At 38.1% G+C, this 17,158-nt stretch overlaps 2 protein-coding genes and 1 long non-coding RNA gene across 8 annotated transcripts; 2 read left to right on the forward strand and 1 right to left on the reverse strand.

Moving 5' to 3' along the window:
- Positions 1-1,236: 1,236 nt before the first annotated feature.
- On the forward strand, positions 1,237-9,712 carry arl13a (ADP-ribosylation factor-like 13A). 3 transcript variants are annotated; one of them, XM_074649439.1, is made up of 10 exons: positions 1,237-1,490; positions 5,972-6,088; positions 6,803-6,873; positions 6,968-7,220; positions 7,354-7,459; positions 7,554-7,759; positions 7,873-7,981; positions 8,625-8,898; positions 8,996-9,115; positions 9,236-9,712. In XM_074649439.1, exons 1-10 carry the CDS (start codon positions 1,462-1,464, stop codon positions 9,289-9,291), a joined length of 1,341 nt encoding a protein of 446 aa, XP_074505540.1. In that variant the 5' UTR covers positions 1,237-1,461; the 3' UTR covers positions 9,292-9,712. The 3 variants fall into 3 exon arrangements, with proteins under 3 accessions (XP_074505540.1, XP_074505542.1, XP_074505541.1); XM_074649441.1 differs by lacking the exon at positions 1,237-1,490 and adding an exon at positions 1,614-1,947; XM_074649440.1 differs by lacking the exon at positions 1,237-1,490 and adding an exon at positions 3,214-4,141.
- On the reverse strand, positions 7,049-12,109 carry LOC141775769 (uncharacterized). 4 transcript variants are annotated; one of them, XR_012595681.1, is made up of 5 exons: positions 11,576-12,109; positions 9,085-9,174; positions 7,844-7,972; positions 7,534-7,717; positions 7,049-7,182 (listed from the first exon to the last, which is right to left on the reverse strand). It is a non-coding gene; the product is annotated as an uncharacterized LOC141775769 (long non-coding RNA). The 4 variants fall into 4 exon arrangements; XR_012595682.1 differs by having other exon boundaries at positions 7,868-7,972; positions 11,506-12,105; XR_012595679.1 differs by having other exon boundaries at positions 7,868-7,972; positions 11,576-12,100.
- Positions 12,110-12,975: 866 nt separating this feature from the next.
- Positions 12,976-16,930, forward strand: tmem35 (transmembrane protein 35). Its single transcript, XM_074649442.1, has 2 exons — positions 12,976-13,311; positions 15,200-16,930. The coding sequence occupies exons 1-2, from the start codon at positions 13,192-13,194 to the stop codon at positions 15,563-15,565; spliced, it is 486 nt and encodes a 161-aa protein (XP_074505543.1). The 5' UTR covers positions 12,976-13,191; the 3' UTR covers positions 15,566-16,930.
- The last annotated feature ends 228 nt before the right edge of the window (positions 16,931-17,158 follow it).

Raw genomic sequence — 17,158 nt, forward strand, 5'->3', positions numbered from 1 at the left:
AGGTGCAAAGTACAAATAAAGGTGCAATGCATAAAGGAAGTGCAGGCATCGGTTACAATATTCCACATTAAAGGCAATAAATAAACTGTACAGAAAGGTGCATTTGCATTGGAAACAAAAAAAACTAAAAATATACAATATGGATTAAAAATGAAAGAGACATTATTATGTAAACAAAACACCACAGTCAGGTGTATCTGCTTGCTCTGCAGGCAGAGAAATTGTCAGCATTAATGGAAAAAAGAAATGTAGAACAGTGAACTATATAAAGGGGTGATTGCACTGCGTGTATAAAAGGGTATAATAAACAGTTAAAATAGGAATAGAGACTGAGGAAATGTGTGTAAATTTATCTGGTGGGTGGTTGGGCTATTTTGAGCAGCCCATGTGATATCTTGTACAGGTCACTGTGGCTTTGAGGACTACTACAGTACTGCTAATACTACTACTACAACTACTACTACTACTACTACTAATACTACTGCTAATACTACTACTACTACTAGCTGAGGAGGATGCTGAGTTGTAAAATCTCAGAGGCTTCTCAGTCCATTTAATAATTACAATAATCAGTAAGAAAAAGAAGGATATATTGTGAATTGACTACAGTTTATTTTTACATTTTCTCTGGACTACTTCAGCCAAACTGACTGCTACTGATAGAGTGAGAACATGCACTGTAGTTTTATTACATCTGGAATGTGTCCTATCCAAATGGAAGCAGTGTGGAGGACGAGCAAAGACAGATCAGTTTCTCCACGCTTCCATTTTTAGTTTCCAGCAGCAGCAGTGAGGACTCTGCCTTGTTGTTGTTGGTGACCTCCTGCAGGCCGGCGAGTGAAGCAGCAACACAAACAGGTGCAACACGTGCACACACACACACACACACACTGAATCAACTATTCAAATTTCACTCCATCTTCTCGTTCACACACGCATTTCCTCGTCATATTACTATTTGTTAAGACTTCATGCTCATTAGGCAACAATGACATTTTGCGAACCAGATCAAAACCAGTTTGATATTTGCTCAACAACTTGTGCAAACAATGATTATCTGTTTGAAAGGTGCATGAGAAGGACACAATCTGTAAATTAATACCTAACATTTCAATTTGCAAACTGTTATTGTACCAGTGTGGCAGATGTGTCACTTCCCCTATATCTACAAGACAACAAAAGGGAGTTATTGTTCCTGTGTATATTTCCCAATAAACTGTGGTTTAGTTTCAACACAGCTCACCACAGACATGCCGACTTCCCTCTGTTTGTCTAACCAGATCTCATATAAGTCACTGGTCGACACGACCTACGAAGGCTGGTCGTTACTAATGCATGTGTTTGGTGGAGCGGTGGTGTGGGTCAGTGACTTCAGACTGCAGAGGCTGTGTTCTCTGGGGAGACATGGATGGGGGGGGAGAAGTGGAAGACGGAAACCTCATTACTGAGTGAGCACCAGGCATGTGCACGGTGTTATACCAGCCAATCAGGTCAGTGAAAGAGTACACTGCTTCAAATACTTTACAAGTCTTTGTTTTGAACTGTCTTTAAAGAGATAGTTCGACATTTTGGGAAATATGCCTTTGCTTTGCACAGCCTGGCTCTGTCCAAATGTGACACAATCCACCTACCAGCACCTCTAAAGCTCAGGTTAGATATTGTTTGTTTTATCCGTACAACTAATATGGTTGCGCCCGAAATTCCGCAGTAACGCGCTATTTAGTACGTTAAAACAGTATGTGACATTTTATAGTATGTCCGAAACCTTAGTATGAAACCAATAGCACACGAATTGTATACTATTTCCTTTGAAATATTACAGTATGAAAACACTGGACACTACAGTGGCATAAATATCCCACAATGCAATGCAGTAGTGATGACATCATTCATAACATGACGCTGACGGTTACAGCTCTGTGACATCGATAACGCTTCAATTTAAGTGTAAGTATTAAGATTTCTCTTTGCTAGGCGTAATATATATTTTTTAAATTACTTCAGACTTTATGATTCTCATAAATCATTGTTTGGTCCCATGAGGTTGGCACGGGTTACCATGGTTACACGTCTCCAATCTGGCAAGGAGGCTCTCAGGAAGTGACGACGTGAATTACTGCTCAGTTCGTCTAAAAAGATACATACTACTATTTATTTATTCACACAAAGTATGTTGTACGATGGTACACATATTCGGTATGCAGTGCATGGTAAAAACCACAACATGCCTTTCACACACTTTGGTTTTTGTATGAATTAAACAAACCAGGTACAGCAGATTTTTTTTCACCTTTGAACAGAGCCAGGCTAGCTGTTCCCCTCCGTTTCCAGTCTTTATGCTAAGCTAAGCTAACCGTCTCCTGGTTGTAGGCAAGAAAGCAAATAAGCACATTTCCCAAAATGTTGAACTATTCCTTTAATATCAAAATATAGTATAGTATAGTATAGTATAGTATAGTATAGTATGTAGAAGCTGTGCAGTAGTCACTCATTAACCCAGACTGCTATATCAGCAGTCAGGGGTCTTTGAATCATGTTTGCAATGTGGAGGACAGGAGCAGACGGGGGTGTGGTCCTCAGCTGCTGCTGTTTCTGCTGTGTTTGCGTTCATATGTGGGGGGGGGGTTGAGTGTGTATGTGTGTGTGTGTGTGTGTGTGTGTGTGTGTGTCAGTGTCAGCTGACGCAGGGCTGTGGTCAGAGTCTGGGATGAGTCTACTCAGCAGAAGAGGGCAGAGCCTGATTGGACGTTGGTATAATGACATAATGAGATAAGGTCTGCACACAAACCACTGCTCCAAGTCTCTGGAGGCTGTCTCTAAACATTTATATTTTCATTATATCGGCAGAAGCTTTGCTCCAAAGCCCATTGTGCATTTTCTTTTGATTTTCCTATATAAACATTAAGATATTAAACAAATCAGTGCTGTGTGGATTGGTTTTGAATCGAAGCTGCAAATAAAGAAATATGTCCGTTCAACTTTGAGCAGACTGAGATTTAGCTGCAGCAAATTCATCTCAGCATGTCAAGGAGATGAAAATAGAGCCATTATATTATTTACAGAGACTGCAAGGTGCACAGCAGCCTCTGGCAGTGGAAATAGACCACGTGAATGTGAGGCCATCTAGTGGCTCATGCTGCATTACAGACTGTGATGGACTGGCTTAATGGTTGTATTAATACCATTATGTAACGTATTGATCCTCATGTACCTGTAAGTGAACCGCTGTTGCACCTGAAAAATTTACAGTCAGATGATTATATTGATTAAAGTTAAATTTGGATTTATATGTGTATGAAATGTGTTTATTATAAATAAACTTGACTTTCCTAATCAAATGCTTTTTCACCTGAACTATAATCTTTTTTTTTCCTTTTTATATCCACACTGAATAACGTTTTTATGTATATATATTATGTTATATATATCTTTTTAGTTTATTTGACAGGAACATTTCTCATTAATCAACGGGAAAACAACTGTAAATTTTCAACTGCTCGTCTCTGGCCAGATGTTAAAAAGGCGCCATAAAAATATAATAAAATGACATATATTTAAAAAATCCTATCCACAACATAATAAGTATTCACATAACAGTACAGTACAGTACACACACACACCAATAAATATTGGTATAAACACGGTAACATGTTAGTTAGCTACAATCCGTATGAACATTATTTGTGAAATTGTTACCGCGCCACATCTAATCTGATCAAGATGAACCTCACAGTAACAAATAGCTTTAGTTCCAATTATAAACTTGTCTCACGTACATTGTGGTGTGACACCACTTGGCCATCGCCATATAGACAATGACATCATCATCATCATGTACAGCCTAAATCTGTCCCAACGCTTTGCATGCTACACGTCACACATCACGCCACAAGACGCATTTTGTTTTCCTGGACGGATTATATGCATCTTTGTTTCGGTCTAACTAAAAGAAGAACCACGCCACCCAATAGGATTAACGATTGAATCAGAGGATTCACCAATACAACGTTTCCCGGGTCGCACCTCCCACAACGGGGTGACTAACGGCTTACTGTGAGCCTGATTAGTTTAGTAGCTGCTGGGTACAAGATGTTAGTAGAGAGGAGCACCCAAACAAATGCATGGACATAGACGTACTTCTGTGAGTATTCTTTGAATTTATCCATTCTTAGTAAACGTTTACATGTGATTTAGTCAGTCAGTGGTATCAGGTATTAGTAGTTTAGTTTAGTGTCACTGCATTTTACCACCAATGTGTGCTGTTTACTCATTATCTGTTTGGATTTAAACTGGTGCACACATGGCGCATAGTGTTTATTTAGAAGTTATTACAGATATATTAACAAAAATAGACTATTTTAGCAATGATAAACACAAAGTAACTGTACTGGTTTTTCATGGCTCTTTATTGGGATGCTTATTGTGATTTTTAATGCACGTTATTGGATAATTCGTTGTGCTTAATATTCCAGTTTCTCATTTTATTTCTACTTTTTTATAACCTAAATCAACGTTATATTAACATAAATATATTAAAGTATGTACCACAACCAAACATTCAAATGGAACCACAACTTCTCACACGTAGAAATAAACAAAAATGCCTAAACTATGTTTTGTTTTGCACACACATTTTTGAATATACATTTAATGTTTTGGTTTTTTTTAAACCTCCACAGAGCAAACACATAAATATTTTACTTTCTTATAGCCTATACTGTAAACAAACTGTACTGCTACATTCACAGCTAAACTCACACTCACCGTCACACACACACACACACACACACACACACACACACACACACACACACACACACACACACACACACACACACACATGCTCTCTCTCTCGTTACTCACACAAACTAAGCACTACGAATTATTCGAGTTATCTCGGACGAGCCCTCTCTTCTTGAATTTACCTCGGGATCAATAAAGTTACTATCTATCTATCTATCTATCTATCTATCTATCTATCTATCTATCTATCTATCTATCTATCTATCTATTCCTTAAAGAAGTTAGTACCTGTATAACACATTTCAGTTTAAAATGTGTTATACAATTACACCGCTGGGTTTGCAATACACTGGCAGAAACCCTGTTTTTTTTATGCACGAGGTCCTATCTATGCATTTTTTTGTGACATAATAATAATAGGTACTTCTTTTCTTATCATGGATGAATTATAGGCCTACATAAATAGCCTACATTTAGCACATTTAAGCAAAAAACAACCGAAAAAAAACCCTGAATACCTTACCAAAAGATCAATATCCTAATAGTTGAATATTCGGGTCCAGCCCTATCACATTCACACACCCACAACATGCACGTTCAGCAGCCTTCTGTGGGCGGATGGTGTCTTTATATTGACACTTTTATACTAACTTGCTCTAAATGTCTCAAATGCAGCGATTTCAGATACTCTTCTCAAACATGAACATCCTCACTGACACTATGGCGAACATGGTGATGACCTCTCTGCCAAAACAGATATGGGTCAGCTTGTTAACAACACTGTAAAAACAGGCTGTTCTTAACTGGCTTTAGCAGATTACGGAGCCTCAACAGATGCACTGGACGACGGACTCAACGAGGTTTTTTTTAGCACAACCTCAGACACACCTGCTGCGCGTCTATTATAAGACTTGAGAGGACCGCACGTAGTTACCTGAACCTGGCGGAAAGCTTTTACTGGGCTCACATGTGTGATTGACTGATTATTCATCCATGAAACTAAAAGAATTGAATTGAATAGAGCTAATTTTAGATTCTGCAGAGGTAGAGAGAGGCATTTGGCAGTCAAAGCATTGCCTGGATGTCTGATCATCTATAAAAGTCTCCTAAATCCACAGGAGACACAAAGCATCTTTGTGTTGGACCTGGCTTTGACCCCCACTGACTCAACCTACCGCCTCTATTTGTGTGTGTGTGAGTCATACTAAGGCTGACCATCTGTTCGCAGGTACCAGTTCCAGAGAAGATGGTGGCCGCTGTGCTCACCTTGCTCACCTCAAGTAAACATGTTCAACCTGATGAGCAACTGCTGCACCTGGGTCTCCAAAATACAGGAGCCAATCAGGTAAACAAATGACACATTTCTTAAGTTAAATGTAAAATGAGTCTCTGAAAATGTAATCAGGGATGCATGTGCGCCACATTTGGCAATAATTCTGTCTCCAAGGTTTAATCAGTGTAATCACAGACGTTAAACCTCCTAGATTCACCATATATTTGAACAAAATAAAATCTATAGTGTTGCCGGGCTCAAAGGAACTGATCTGAATTTTTATTTAATTTTTTACTTTTTGTATCATATGAATTGCATGTCATGCAGTGTACATTGATGCCACCTGACATGATTTCCAGTAACTGCTAAAATGTACAGCAGACAATTAAAGCTATATGGTGCTCCTTCAAGTGAAATTCTATTGGTTTGCTGTAAAGATTAAAATAAATAAATAAATAAATAATGTGTGTGAATACTGAGAGCTAAAATAAATGGCAATGTATTGCTTAAAATGCAAAAAAAGAAAAGAAAAAATAATTAAGATAAAAAATAAGTAAAATTCTATTGGTTTGCTGTAAATACTATTGTTTTGTAAATACTTCTGGTAACCATCTGTGGTAAATAAATAAATGAATAAATAAATGAATACATAAATGAATAAATAAAAGTGTGTGAATACTGGGAGCTAAAATAAATGGCAAAGTATTGTTGAAAATGCAAAAACAAAATTCAATAAATTAAAATAAAAAATAAGTGAAATTCTATACTGTGCATGCTTCTTTGCAGGAAAGTGACCATTCTGATGGTTGGTCTTGACAAAGCAGGAAAAACATCCTGCCTCAGAGGGATGTTAAGAGGTAATTCACTTTAAGACTGACTTATCTCTAAAAGTGCTTCAAGCAGAAACACGACAAATGACCTAATCTGTGTTTTACTTCCTATCCTTTTCAGTCCCCCATGCTGTGGAAGCGGGACCCACCCAGGGCTGCGTCCGAAGTGAGCTGAGAGTGGAGAACTACCTGGTGACCTTGATGGACGTGGGGGGGTCAGCGGAGTCCAGAGGAGCCTGGAAGGAGCTCTGCGGAGAGGCCCACGGGATCATCTTCGTGGTGGACTCCAGCGACCGGCAGAGGATCAAGGAGGTCAAGGAGGTTCTTGCTGACCTGCTGAAGCAAACGAGAGTGGCGGGAAAACCCATATTAGTGTAATTATACTCAACTTCATACATATAATGTGCAATGTAAACAGTGCCCTCTGGTGACTGCTGAGGGAAAACACTAGAATAAGTAATGACTGGATGACTGTGAAGCTAAAATGTGAGTGTCTTTTCTTCTTAGGTTGGCCAACAAACAGGACAAAATGAACGCTTTGCTGGGAAGTGAGCTGATTGAGATCCTGTTACTGGAGAAGCTGGTCAACCAGAGCCGCTCTCTGTGCCATATTGTAAGTTCAAATTCACTAATGCAAACTGAACAAGCATAGATCCCTTGTAAACAGACTATAGATGACAGACAAACCTTTGTCCTCTCTCTCTCAGGAGCCTTGTTCAGCCTTAATGGACCTGCGACGCTGGTCGGACAGGAAGACTCAGCGAGGCCTTCGCTGGTTGCTGCGAGCTGTTTGTCTGGATTACCCTGAGCTGTGTACTCGTGTAGCCCAGGACAGCAAGAGGCCTCTGGAACCAAGAGAGGGGGAAAAGACCTGGAAAACAGAGAAAGTTCGCAGAAAACCCAGGGTGGAACGGTAGGAGAGGCCTTCAACACTCACAGCTTTCTTTTACACAAATATTGCATAAAAGCTAAAGAATGATATATGACTTAATCTGACCTTTTATGTTAAACGTTTTCTCACCTCAGAATCCAATCCAGCAAGTCAGATCTTCGCCAGGTTCATCGGCCAAAAGAAAAGGAGAAGAAGACGAAGGGTGAAGGAAAGCTGCAACCCATTCGAAACATGCTGCAAAAGGTCAGGAAAATATCTCGATATGCAATCAACGGCTCAGCCATAAATTCTACCATTACAACAATAATTGTTCAGTTTTGAGTGACACCATCAGAGAGGTATTAATTTAACTATGTTTATTATTGAGGATGTAGTTTGCACTGGTGTTGAACTGAACTGCATAATACTGAGAGGTGTTTCTAATGTTTTGCCAAACGCTTTTACAAATATTTGGGGGGAAGAATATTAGAAACACATTTCAATATGGAGGCCAGTACAACACCACCAATAACTATGACCTCATATAATAACCATATAATTTAATTAACACCGGCATCTTTAAATGTCTTGTTTTGTCCCACCAACAGTCTAACACCAAAGATAGTCCTTTTACAATCACAGAGGAATCAAAAAACCTCAGCAAATATTCACATTTGAGAAGATGAAAACAGAATTTAGGCATTTTTTCTCAAAAAAAAGAAGACCGATTAATTTTTTATCGGTTGCAGCTCTGCTCCTTACCTACCTCTTACCCTAATCTAGGTCTATCTCACCCTCCGTCCAAGAGTTATGCCAATAGTTATGTCCTCTATAATAATGTCATGTGATATAAAATGAATGTTTCAATAAATAAATGGTGAATTAAAATCAAGTCCTTCATTTACAGGAAACCTCTCTCAAAAAGAAGCTGAAGAGAAAGAAGAAGAAGTCGGTTAAGGTCAAGGAAGGTGAAAAAGATCAAGAAGAAGCAGCCGAGCAGGAGGAGGAAGAGGAGGGTGACGGCAACGAAGGAGAGCATGAAAACTCTGGTCACAGAGAGAAAGCCAGCAGTGCCCTGATCACCCCGAAAAAAGGCAAATCCAAACGCAAAACAAAGGTGAAAGAAGAAGAGACTCCGGACGTGCCGGAATCACAAGACAACGACGAGAAGCCGATCAAAGGTTGAAATCAGTTATTAATGAACTTTATGTTGTTGTTGTTGTTGTTTTTTTTTAAAGCTGTTTAAGATGGAAATCGAATATTTATTTTATCTTATAGCTAAAGGGGAAACGAAGAAGAAGAGGAAGAAAGTTGTCAAAGTGAAAAGGAAGAACAAGATCAACACGGAGGAGATGTCTGCAGCTTACTCTCAACCCGTGGACCTGTCTGCAACCTTTGGTGAGCCTCATCATCCACTTCTCCCATCTCCAAATCAAATGCAATAACACGTTGGACTCCTGAAATGAAATGAAATCACAGCTTTAATTTTTAATAAAAGATGACTCTGTCTCCTGATAGATCTTTACCGAAAAGCAATACTGGCTCTGAAGGAACGTCAGGATCAGAGACAGTGAGAGGACGCAGTCACACGACATCACTTCAAAGACAGATTCTGTTACGTCTTTATCTCTTTCTATAGACGTCAGACCTGATCCCTGAACCTTCGAAGTGAAACTAATTCCAGTGTGTAATGACGGGCAGGTCTGCATAATCATGTAATGATAGAAACATTGATAATATAAAATAAAAATAAAAAAACACATAAATAAATAACAATGTATACAGTTTAAAAAGTTGAAGATGAAATTGTGTATCAGGCCAAAAATGTTAAAGGAGGTTTTGTTTATATAAATCTATGCAGTTTTGATTGTAAAGGAAACATGATTTTTGAACTGTATCCTTTTTTTTTACGGGTTTTGAAAACTTTCCAGAAATTAACTCAGCACTAGGCAGAATGGGACATTGTTGATAATAACAATAAACATTTTGTCACTACTTGTATGGCTTATAATTTCATCTCATAATTATTCTGTCAGATCTGAGCCCTGAAATGTCCTGATCACAAGACATTTCGTCCTTGGCAGCCTTCCAGTCATCTTCTTGACCATCTTTCACAATTTGTTTCCTATATCTGGAGAAACTCAGTATTTACCAGATGGCACAACAGATTTGAGTCTTAGTGCTGCAGCTTCTGTCAATATTGACCGTATACTATCCTTGACAAAATGCAAAAAGCAAAGACAAAAATGGTTAAATAGACTAAAGATAAGCAGAACTTCTGTGGTTTGTTGAGTCATCATGATGAGCTTTTCTCGCAAATCCATCGTGGAGAATAGTTCTGTTGAAGCTTAAAATGTCTCCATTATTATCCATTATTTTTCATCACGTAAGATATTTCTGCCTCCGATAGCATCATAAAAGGTCCCATATTGTAAAAAGTACGATTTTCATGTCTTTTATATTATAAAGCAGGTTTTAGTGCTATATAACTACTGTGAAAGTATTGAAATGCTCAATATACAGAGAAATACACACAGCCCATATTCAGAAATTTTGCGTTTGAAACAAGCCGTCAGGATTTCTGTCCATTTGTGATGTCACAAATCTACAATATTTAGACCATAACAAGGTTTTAAATGTAAACATTCTAAATGTGTCCCAGTTTATTTCCTGTTGCAGTGTATGTGAGTAACATCAGCTGACAGGAAGTAAACATGGACCCAAACTGTTGCCTAGCAACGCAATTCCGTTGCAATTCTGTTGAAATGCACTAAAACGGAGCGTTTCAGACAGAGGGTGAATACAGGTATACTCAGACAGACAGTATGAGGAAAATAAAGTGTTTTTTTTTAACATTGCAGCATGTAAACATGTTCTAGTAGAAACACAAAATACAAGTATGAACCTGAAAATGAGTATAATATGGGACCTTTAAATTCCCTACAATAATTTTTAACTATTCCTACATGAACCTATTGTTTATATTCGGGGTAGAAAAAGCACATCTCTTGTTTGTTCAAGGTTTGTTAGACTATAAAAAAGTACAAAACTAATAATATTTTTGGATGACTTCCTAAGCTAACAGAAGACCATTTTGGCCCATTTTGGCCCTGTTTGTGGTCATATATCAAATATTTATTTCACAGTAGCCTACTCTGGTTTTTAATGTGGGTTTATTGAAATTTACAAAACTGCTGACTAATTTGCTGCATTGAAATATAATGGCACAATTGGCACAGAAAATAGAAAACTTTTCCCCAATAGATTTTTCCTCGATTTCCAAATTAACCTGCTTGGGGAATTTGAGGCAAACATTAGCTGCTGTTAATCCATCCCACCTTCTATACAATGCATACAGTTTTTCTAAATGACATGACTTTTAAAGGGACTGTTTGTAACTTCTAACACGTATAAATCATTGCTCGTTCATGTATATGTAGAGCGAGCACAAGCCCGAGCAACAGGACGCTGACTTTCGTTGACTTAACGGCCACAGGTGTCGCTGTTAACAAGCAATTTCTGATTCTTCCAAACAGTCCCTTTAAATAAAGACTTTAAACTATATTTTGATAAAGGAACCCTCTTCAAAATCATACAGTAAAGACAGATCCACCTAAAAGGAAAAGTTAAACTTTTTGGGAAACTTATTTGCTTTCTTGCCCTCATGTCTGGATGTTAGCTAAAGAGGCCTATGAAGCTACCGCTAACTAGCAGCTAGCAGTTAGTTAGCTTACTGAATACAGAGAGAAACTGCTCGCTCATCCGAAAGGTAACAAAAACACACCTACAAGCACCTCTTTAATTAACACGTTTTTTGTAATTTGTTTGTTTGTTAAAACCGTAAATTTATAATCTTACAGGGAGTTTCTGAGGGACTATTTTCTTTCCAGGGCGCAGTGACTTCCGGGTGTCTCCGCTGGTTGCCTGGCAACCTCAATGTAGGCCTATTCATCTTCTAATAACCATTATAACCGTGTAGTAGCACCGTCAACTTCATGTTATCAAACTAAAGTGGTAATGAAAGTGTAAAGCTGTGTTTTGAGTAGTGGATGAGCTCCTCCTAACTCAGGGGTCAGCAACCTGCGGCTCCGGAGCCACATTGCGGCTCTTTAGCCCCTCTCCAGTGGCTCCGTGTGGATTTATAAAAACATTAGTGGAAATTAATAATAATTTGTATTTTTATTTATCATTGTTGTAAGTCTATGGTACGACGGAGTATTAGGGCCACATTGAGGAAAAAAAATAAATCTGAGATTTCGAGAATAAAGTTGTAATATTACGAGAATAAAGTCAGTAATTTTACGTGTTATTTTCTTTTTTTCTCGTAAAGTTATGAATTTATTCTCGTAATATTACGACTTTTTTTCTCGTAAAGCTATGACTTTATTCTTGTAATATTACGACTTTATTCTCATAACATTACGACTTTATTATTGTAACATTACGACTTTTTTCTTCTTATATTACGACATTTTTCTCGTAAAGTTATGACTTTATTCTTGTAATATTACAAAAAAAAATTCTTGTAAAGATATGACTTTATTCTCGTAATATTATGACTTTTTTTCTTGTAGAGTAATGCCTTTATTCTCGTAACATTAACGACTTTTTTCTTGTTGTATTATGACTTTTTTTCTCGTTAAGTTATGACTTTACTCTCGTTATATTACGACTTTTTTTCTCGTAAAGTGATGACTATATTCTCGTAATATTATGACTTTTTTCTCGTAAAGTTATGACTTTATTCTCGTAATATTACAACTTTTTTTCTCGTAAAGTTATGACTATATTCTCGTAACATTACCACATTATTCTCGTTATATTACGTCTTTTTTCCCGTAACATTACGACTTTATTCTCATTATATTACAACTTTTTTTTATCGTAACATTACGACTTTATTCTCGTAACATTACGACTTGATTCTCGTAACATTACGACTTGATTCTCGTTATATTACAACTTTTTTTCTCGTTATATTACGACTTTATTCTCGAAATATCAGATGTTTTTTCCCTCAATGTGGCCCTAATACTCCGTTGTACATTTGCACTTTGGCCCTCACTGCATTAGACTTATATACTATATACTTAGACTATAAACTGTGTTACCTTTATCACAATAATCAAATGTTTTGCGGCTCCAGACAGATTTTTATTTTATTTTTTCTTGCCTAAAATGTCTCTTTAGATAGTAAAGGTTGCTGACCCCTGATCTAGCTCCTACAGCCCTGCTCCTGCTCCTTTAATGCGGCTCAGAGAGCAGCAGAGAGGAAGAGGAGGAGGAGGAAGGGACCCAACGCGTCGCCATCTTTGTCCTCCCCAGCAGAAGAAGCCCTTCCCCCTGGTCTGGTCTGGTCTGGTGGTGCATCTTCAACAGGAAACCATCCGACTTTCATTCACTACAGTGGGGGAAGCTGCTGCTGCTGCCGCTGAACGCTCCGGAGGATAACAGAGAAGAGAAGAGAAGAGAAGATGCCCTCACCGAGGACAGTTACCATTGTGGCCCTTTCATTCGCTCTGGGTTTATTCTTCGTGTTCATGGGGACCATTAAGCTCACTCCGAGGCTCAGCAAAGATGCTTACAGTGAAATGGTGAGTTAAATGTTAACGATAAAGAGGCCTTTGTTCTGTTGTTGGCCGTTAAACGCTCTCAGGCTCGAATAATGTGAATAAAGAGCAATGGCGGCTGATTCCAGCAAATTCTGTGAGATGCACCTGCTGGTGCTGATGCTGAAATGTCCAGAAGATGATGATGATAGCTGGCATCATGCAAAATATAACAAACTAATATATGCACACAGGATATTTTCTTATAATAATAATAATAATAATATAGATAATGGCTGGCATGCATGCAAAATACAAACGAATATATGCACACAGGATATTTTCTTATAATAATAATAATAATAATATAGATAATGGCTGGCATGCATGCAAAATACAAACGAATATATGCACACAGGATATTTTCTTATAATAATAATAATAATAATATAGATAATGGCTGGCATGCATGCAAAATACAAACGAATATATGCACACAGGATATTTTCTTCTTATTATAAGAAAATATCCTGTGTGCATATATTAGTTTATAATAGTTTATAATATATATAATACTATAATAGGTTTTCTTGAACCAGGAAGCAATACAATTGTGATGAAATAATTTGAATGTTAAGCTCTTGACCTGAGAATGGTGACCTTAGATCAGCTGACCTAAATAGTTAAAGATAAGGAAAATGCATGCTTTAAATACTGAGTTACTCTTTTCATCTGCCTCTGTGCAGCATTAATGTTAGTATTTAACATGTTAAAAACCTGCAGTGACAGTTACTGCCTTTAACACAGTTAGAATATAAGCTAGGCCTGTATGTGTTCAGTTAAACCTTAAACTCTATTAACATCCATGGATACATAATCCGAAATGTGTCCATCATTAGCTCGTAAAACAGGGATCAATAAGCTGTAATAGCATGCTATCATTTAGCTGAACGATGCAACCCATTTCTAAGTTATAGATTGATCTTTATAGCTTATTATATATGTGTGTTATAGCTGCTAATGTTCTCCTTTAATGTGAAGAGCAACAGCTCGTAAAGAGCAATGGCGGCTGATTCCAGCAAATTCTGTGAGATGCACCTGCTGGTGCTGATGCTGAAATGTCCAGAAGATGATGATGCATGATCATGCAAAATCCACACTAATATATGCACACAGGATATTTTCTTATTATAATAATAATAATAAAATAGGTTTTCTTGAACCAGGAAGAAATCAATTGTGCAACCATAGTGACGAAATAATTTGAATGTTAAGCTCTTGACCTGAGAATGGTGACTTTAGATCAGGGGTTCTCAACCTTCGGTATCCTGAGGCCCACTTATGATTGTTAAAAACATTTCCGACGACCACCATCCCAAATAAATTACAAACTGGGCTCCAGCAAAAAAATTTCATTTAAAAAAACACTCAACTTTGTGTCACTGCATCCGAAACATATATGTCTGTAAAGGAGAGACTCGTGGGTACCCACTGAACCCATTTTCATTCAGATATCTTGAGGTCAGTGGTCAAGAGACCTGTCTGAAAATGGCGATGCCAGTTTTTCCTCGCCAAAATTTAGTGTATATTTGGAGCGTTATTTAGCCTCCTTCCCGACAAGATGGCAAGACATGGTTGGGACCAATAGATTCTTTAGGTTTTTTAGTTTCTTATGATACTGGTAGCTTTAAAACCGAGCCTGCTACAACCTCTGAAAGACAGAATAGCGGCCGTCAGATTTTGAAGAGGTAAATCTAACCATTTGGCAGGTCCTCCATGGCCCACTAGGTGGTCCTCTGAGGCCCACCAGTGGGCCCCGGCCCAGTAGTTGAGAATAGCTGCCTTAGATGGCCTCACTAAAAGACACCCATGGGAGTTTAAATGACCTTAGTTAAATGTTAGAGATGTTTTAAAAAGATCTTTATCCTTTCAGAAAAGGGCGTACAAGAGCTACGCCAAGGCACTGCCAGGCCTGAAGAAGATTGGCATCAGCTCAGTCCTGCTTCGTAAGATCATCGGCTCTCTGGAGGTGGGCTGCGGCGTGGTGCTCACGCTCGTACCGGGCAGGCCCAAGGACGTGGCCAACTTCCTGCTGCTGCTGGTCATGCTCGCCGTCTTGTTCTTCCACCAGCTAGTAGGAGACCCCCTGAAACGGTACGCCCACGCTCTAGTCTTTGGAATTCTGCTGACCTGCCGACTGCTCATCGCCCGCCAGAGTGAAGACCGGCCGGAGAGAGAGGACAGCAGAGAGGAACAGCACATCAACGACCAGGAAAAGAACAAGATCAAGCAGTCTTAAGATCTTCTACTTTGATCCAAGCCACAACGAAAGGGAACCTGGTGCGCCCCTATGGATTGTAGTAATTAAAATTTTGAAGGAATCAGTCACTTCCGGTAATACCACCCCTCACACCCGTCTCCTGTCCCGTCCAGCTGGCTGACTGATACTCTCACTTACTCCTCTGCACTCTTACTGTGAAACTGAGAACTCCTGATCCATACGTCCTCTACATAACCGTAGACAATCATACCTGTGGAACCTCTCATGAGCTCAGCTCATTGTCTAAATAGTGAATCCATTTTCCTTATTTATTTTAGTCCTACACTGTGTTAAATGTAGGGCTGTCCCGAATACCATTCGGAGCTTCGGTGAGAAATATTCAAAGGTATTCGAAGCTTTTCCGCTGCTGCACTACTGTACACACACGCACCTCTACACATAACAAATATCCGTCTGAGAATAACTAATGATAATTAATGTTGAGTATGAATAATGTGGAATTATTCCTTATTTCATTTTGGGATTTATACATTATTATTACATACTTATATTAAAAAAACGAAGCATTCAAACACTGATTTGGAGGTCGATTACCATGGCAACGGTCGAAGCTTCGAAGCATTTGGGTCAGCCCTAGTTAAATGTGTTTTTAATCAAGTGTGAATTTCATTTATGTTACAGGTTGATTTGAGAATGCTGTTTTTCCTGAAATAACCTTTGTAGCTTGTTTTTCTATTTTGTTTTTATACTGTAGGTAGGAGAGACTGGTTTATGAATGAATATCAATAGCTCAAGCATGTTTCATTTGGTCAAGAAGAGTATAAAACCAAAATGAGCACTTTTGAAACAATTTTGTACTAATTATACATCAACTATAGTATTACATATCCACATCTTATTTTGGTGCAGTGTTACCAGAAAATATATATATATAAATCCTCATTCATTTAATCATCTCAGTACATTTTTTTGTAGAAGTGCGCATGAAATCCTTTCTCCCAAAGTAAAATAAGCTGAATATCCTCTTTCTCTCCTCTCAGTTCAGTTATCACAGTGAAGTTGTTTAGCTGGAAAGTACAGCAGTTGCTGCCTCAGGAGTGTCTGCTACTAGCTTGTACAGCAGAACATAACCAAATCAACAAAAAAAAAGTCTTTTTGCCTGTCAAAAATGGAATTTTACCTTTTCTAACTCACAGTTGAAGTCTTAAACGTATTCACTGTCTCTTAAAGATCCTGCTGATCAGTTGGGTTTTACATATAAAAAGCATTCCTATTACAGTTCTGCGTAGGGGAAGAAATCTCGATTGAAAATTATGTCAGTTAGTTTTGAGATTCACAATATTTCTGTAAACCATATACTTAAAATAAAGAATTGGAGGTGAAGACTGACTAAATATTGTTTGTTTCATTAGCTTTCTTGCTTGGCTTTCAGTTACGGCGACACAATTTTGAAAAAATATCTTAATTGTGATTATTTTGACTGATATTGCAATTGAGGGAATGATCATTTTTACATCATTATTCTCATTTTCATTGAAAAACATTAAAATGATTATGATGTGATGTTTGCAGGGATCTGTACCAAACAAAGATGTTCTCTTTCGTCTGTTA

The sequence above is a fragment of the Sebastes fasciatus genome, chromosome 10 (genome assembly GCF_043250625.1).
Source record: "Sebastes fasciatus isolate fSebFas1 chromosome 10, fSebFas1.pri, whole genome shotgun sequence".
NCBI classification, from domain to species: domain Eukaryota; kingdom Metazoa; phylum Chordata; class Actinopteri; order Perciformes; family Sebastidae; genus Sebastes; species Sebastes fasciatus.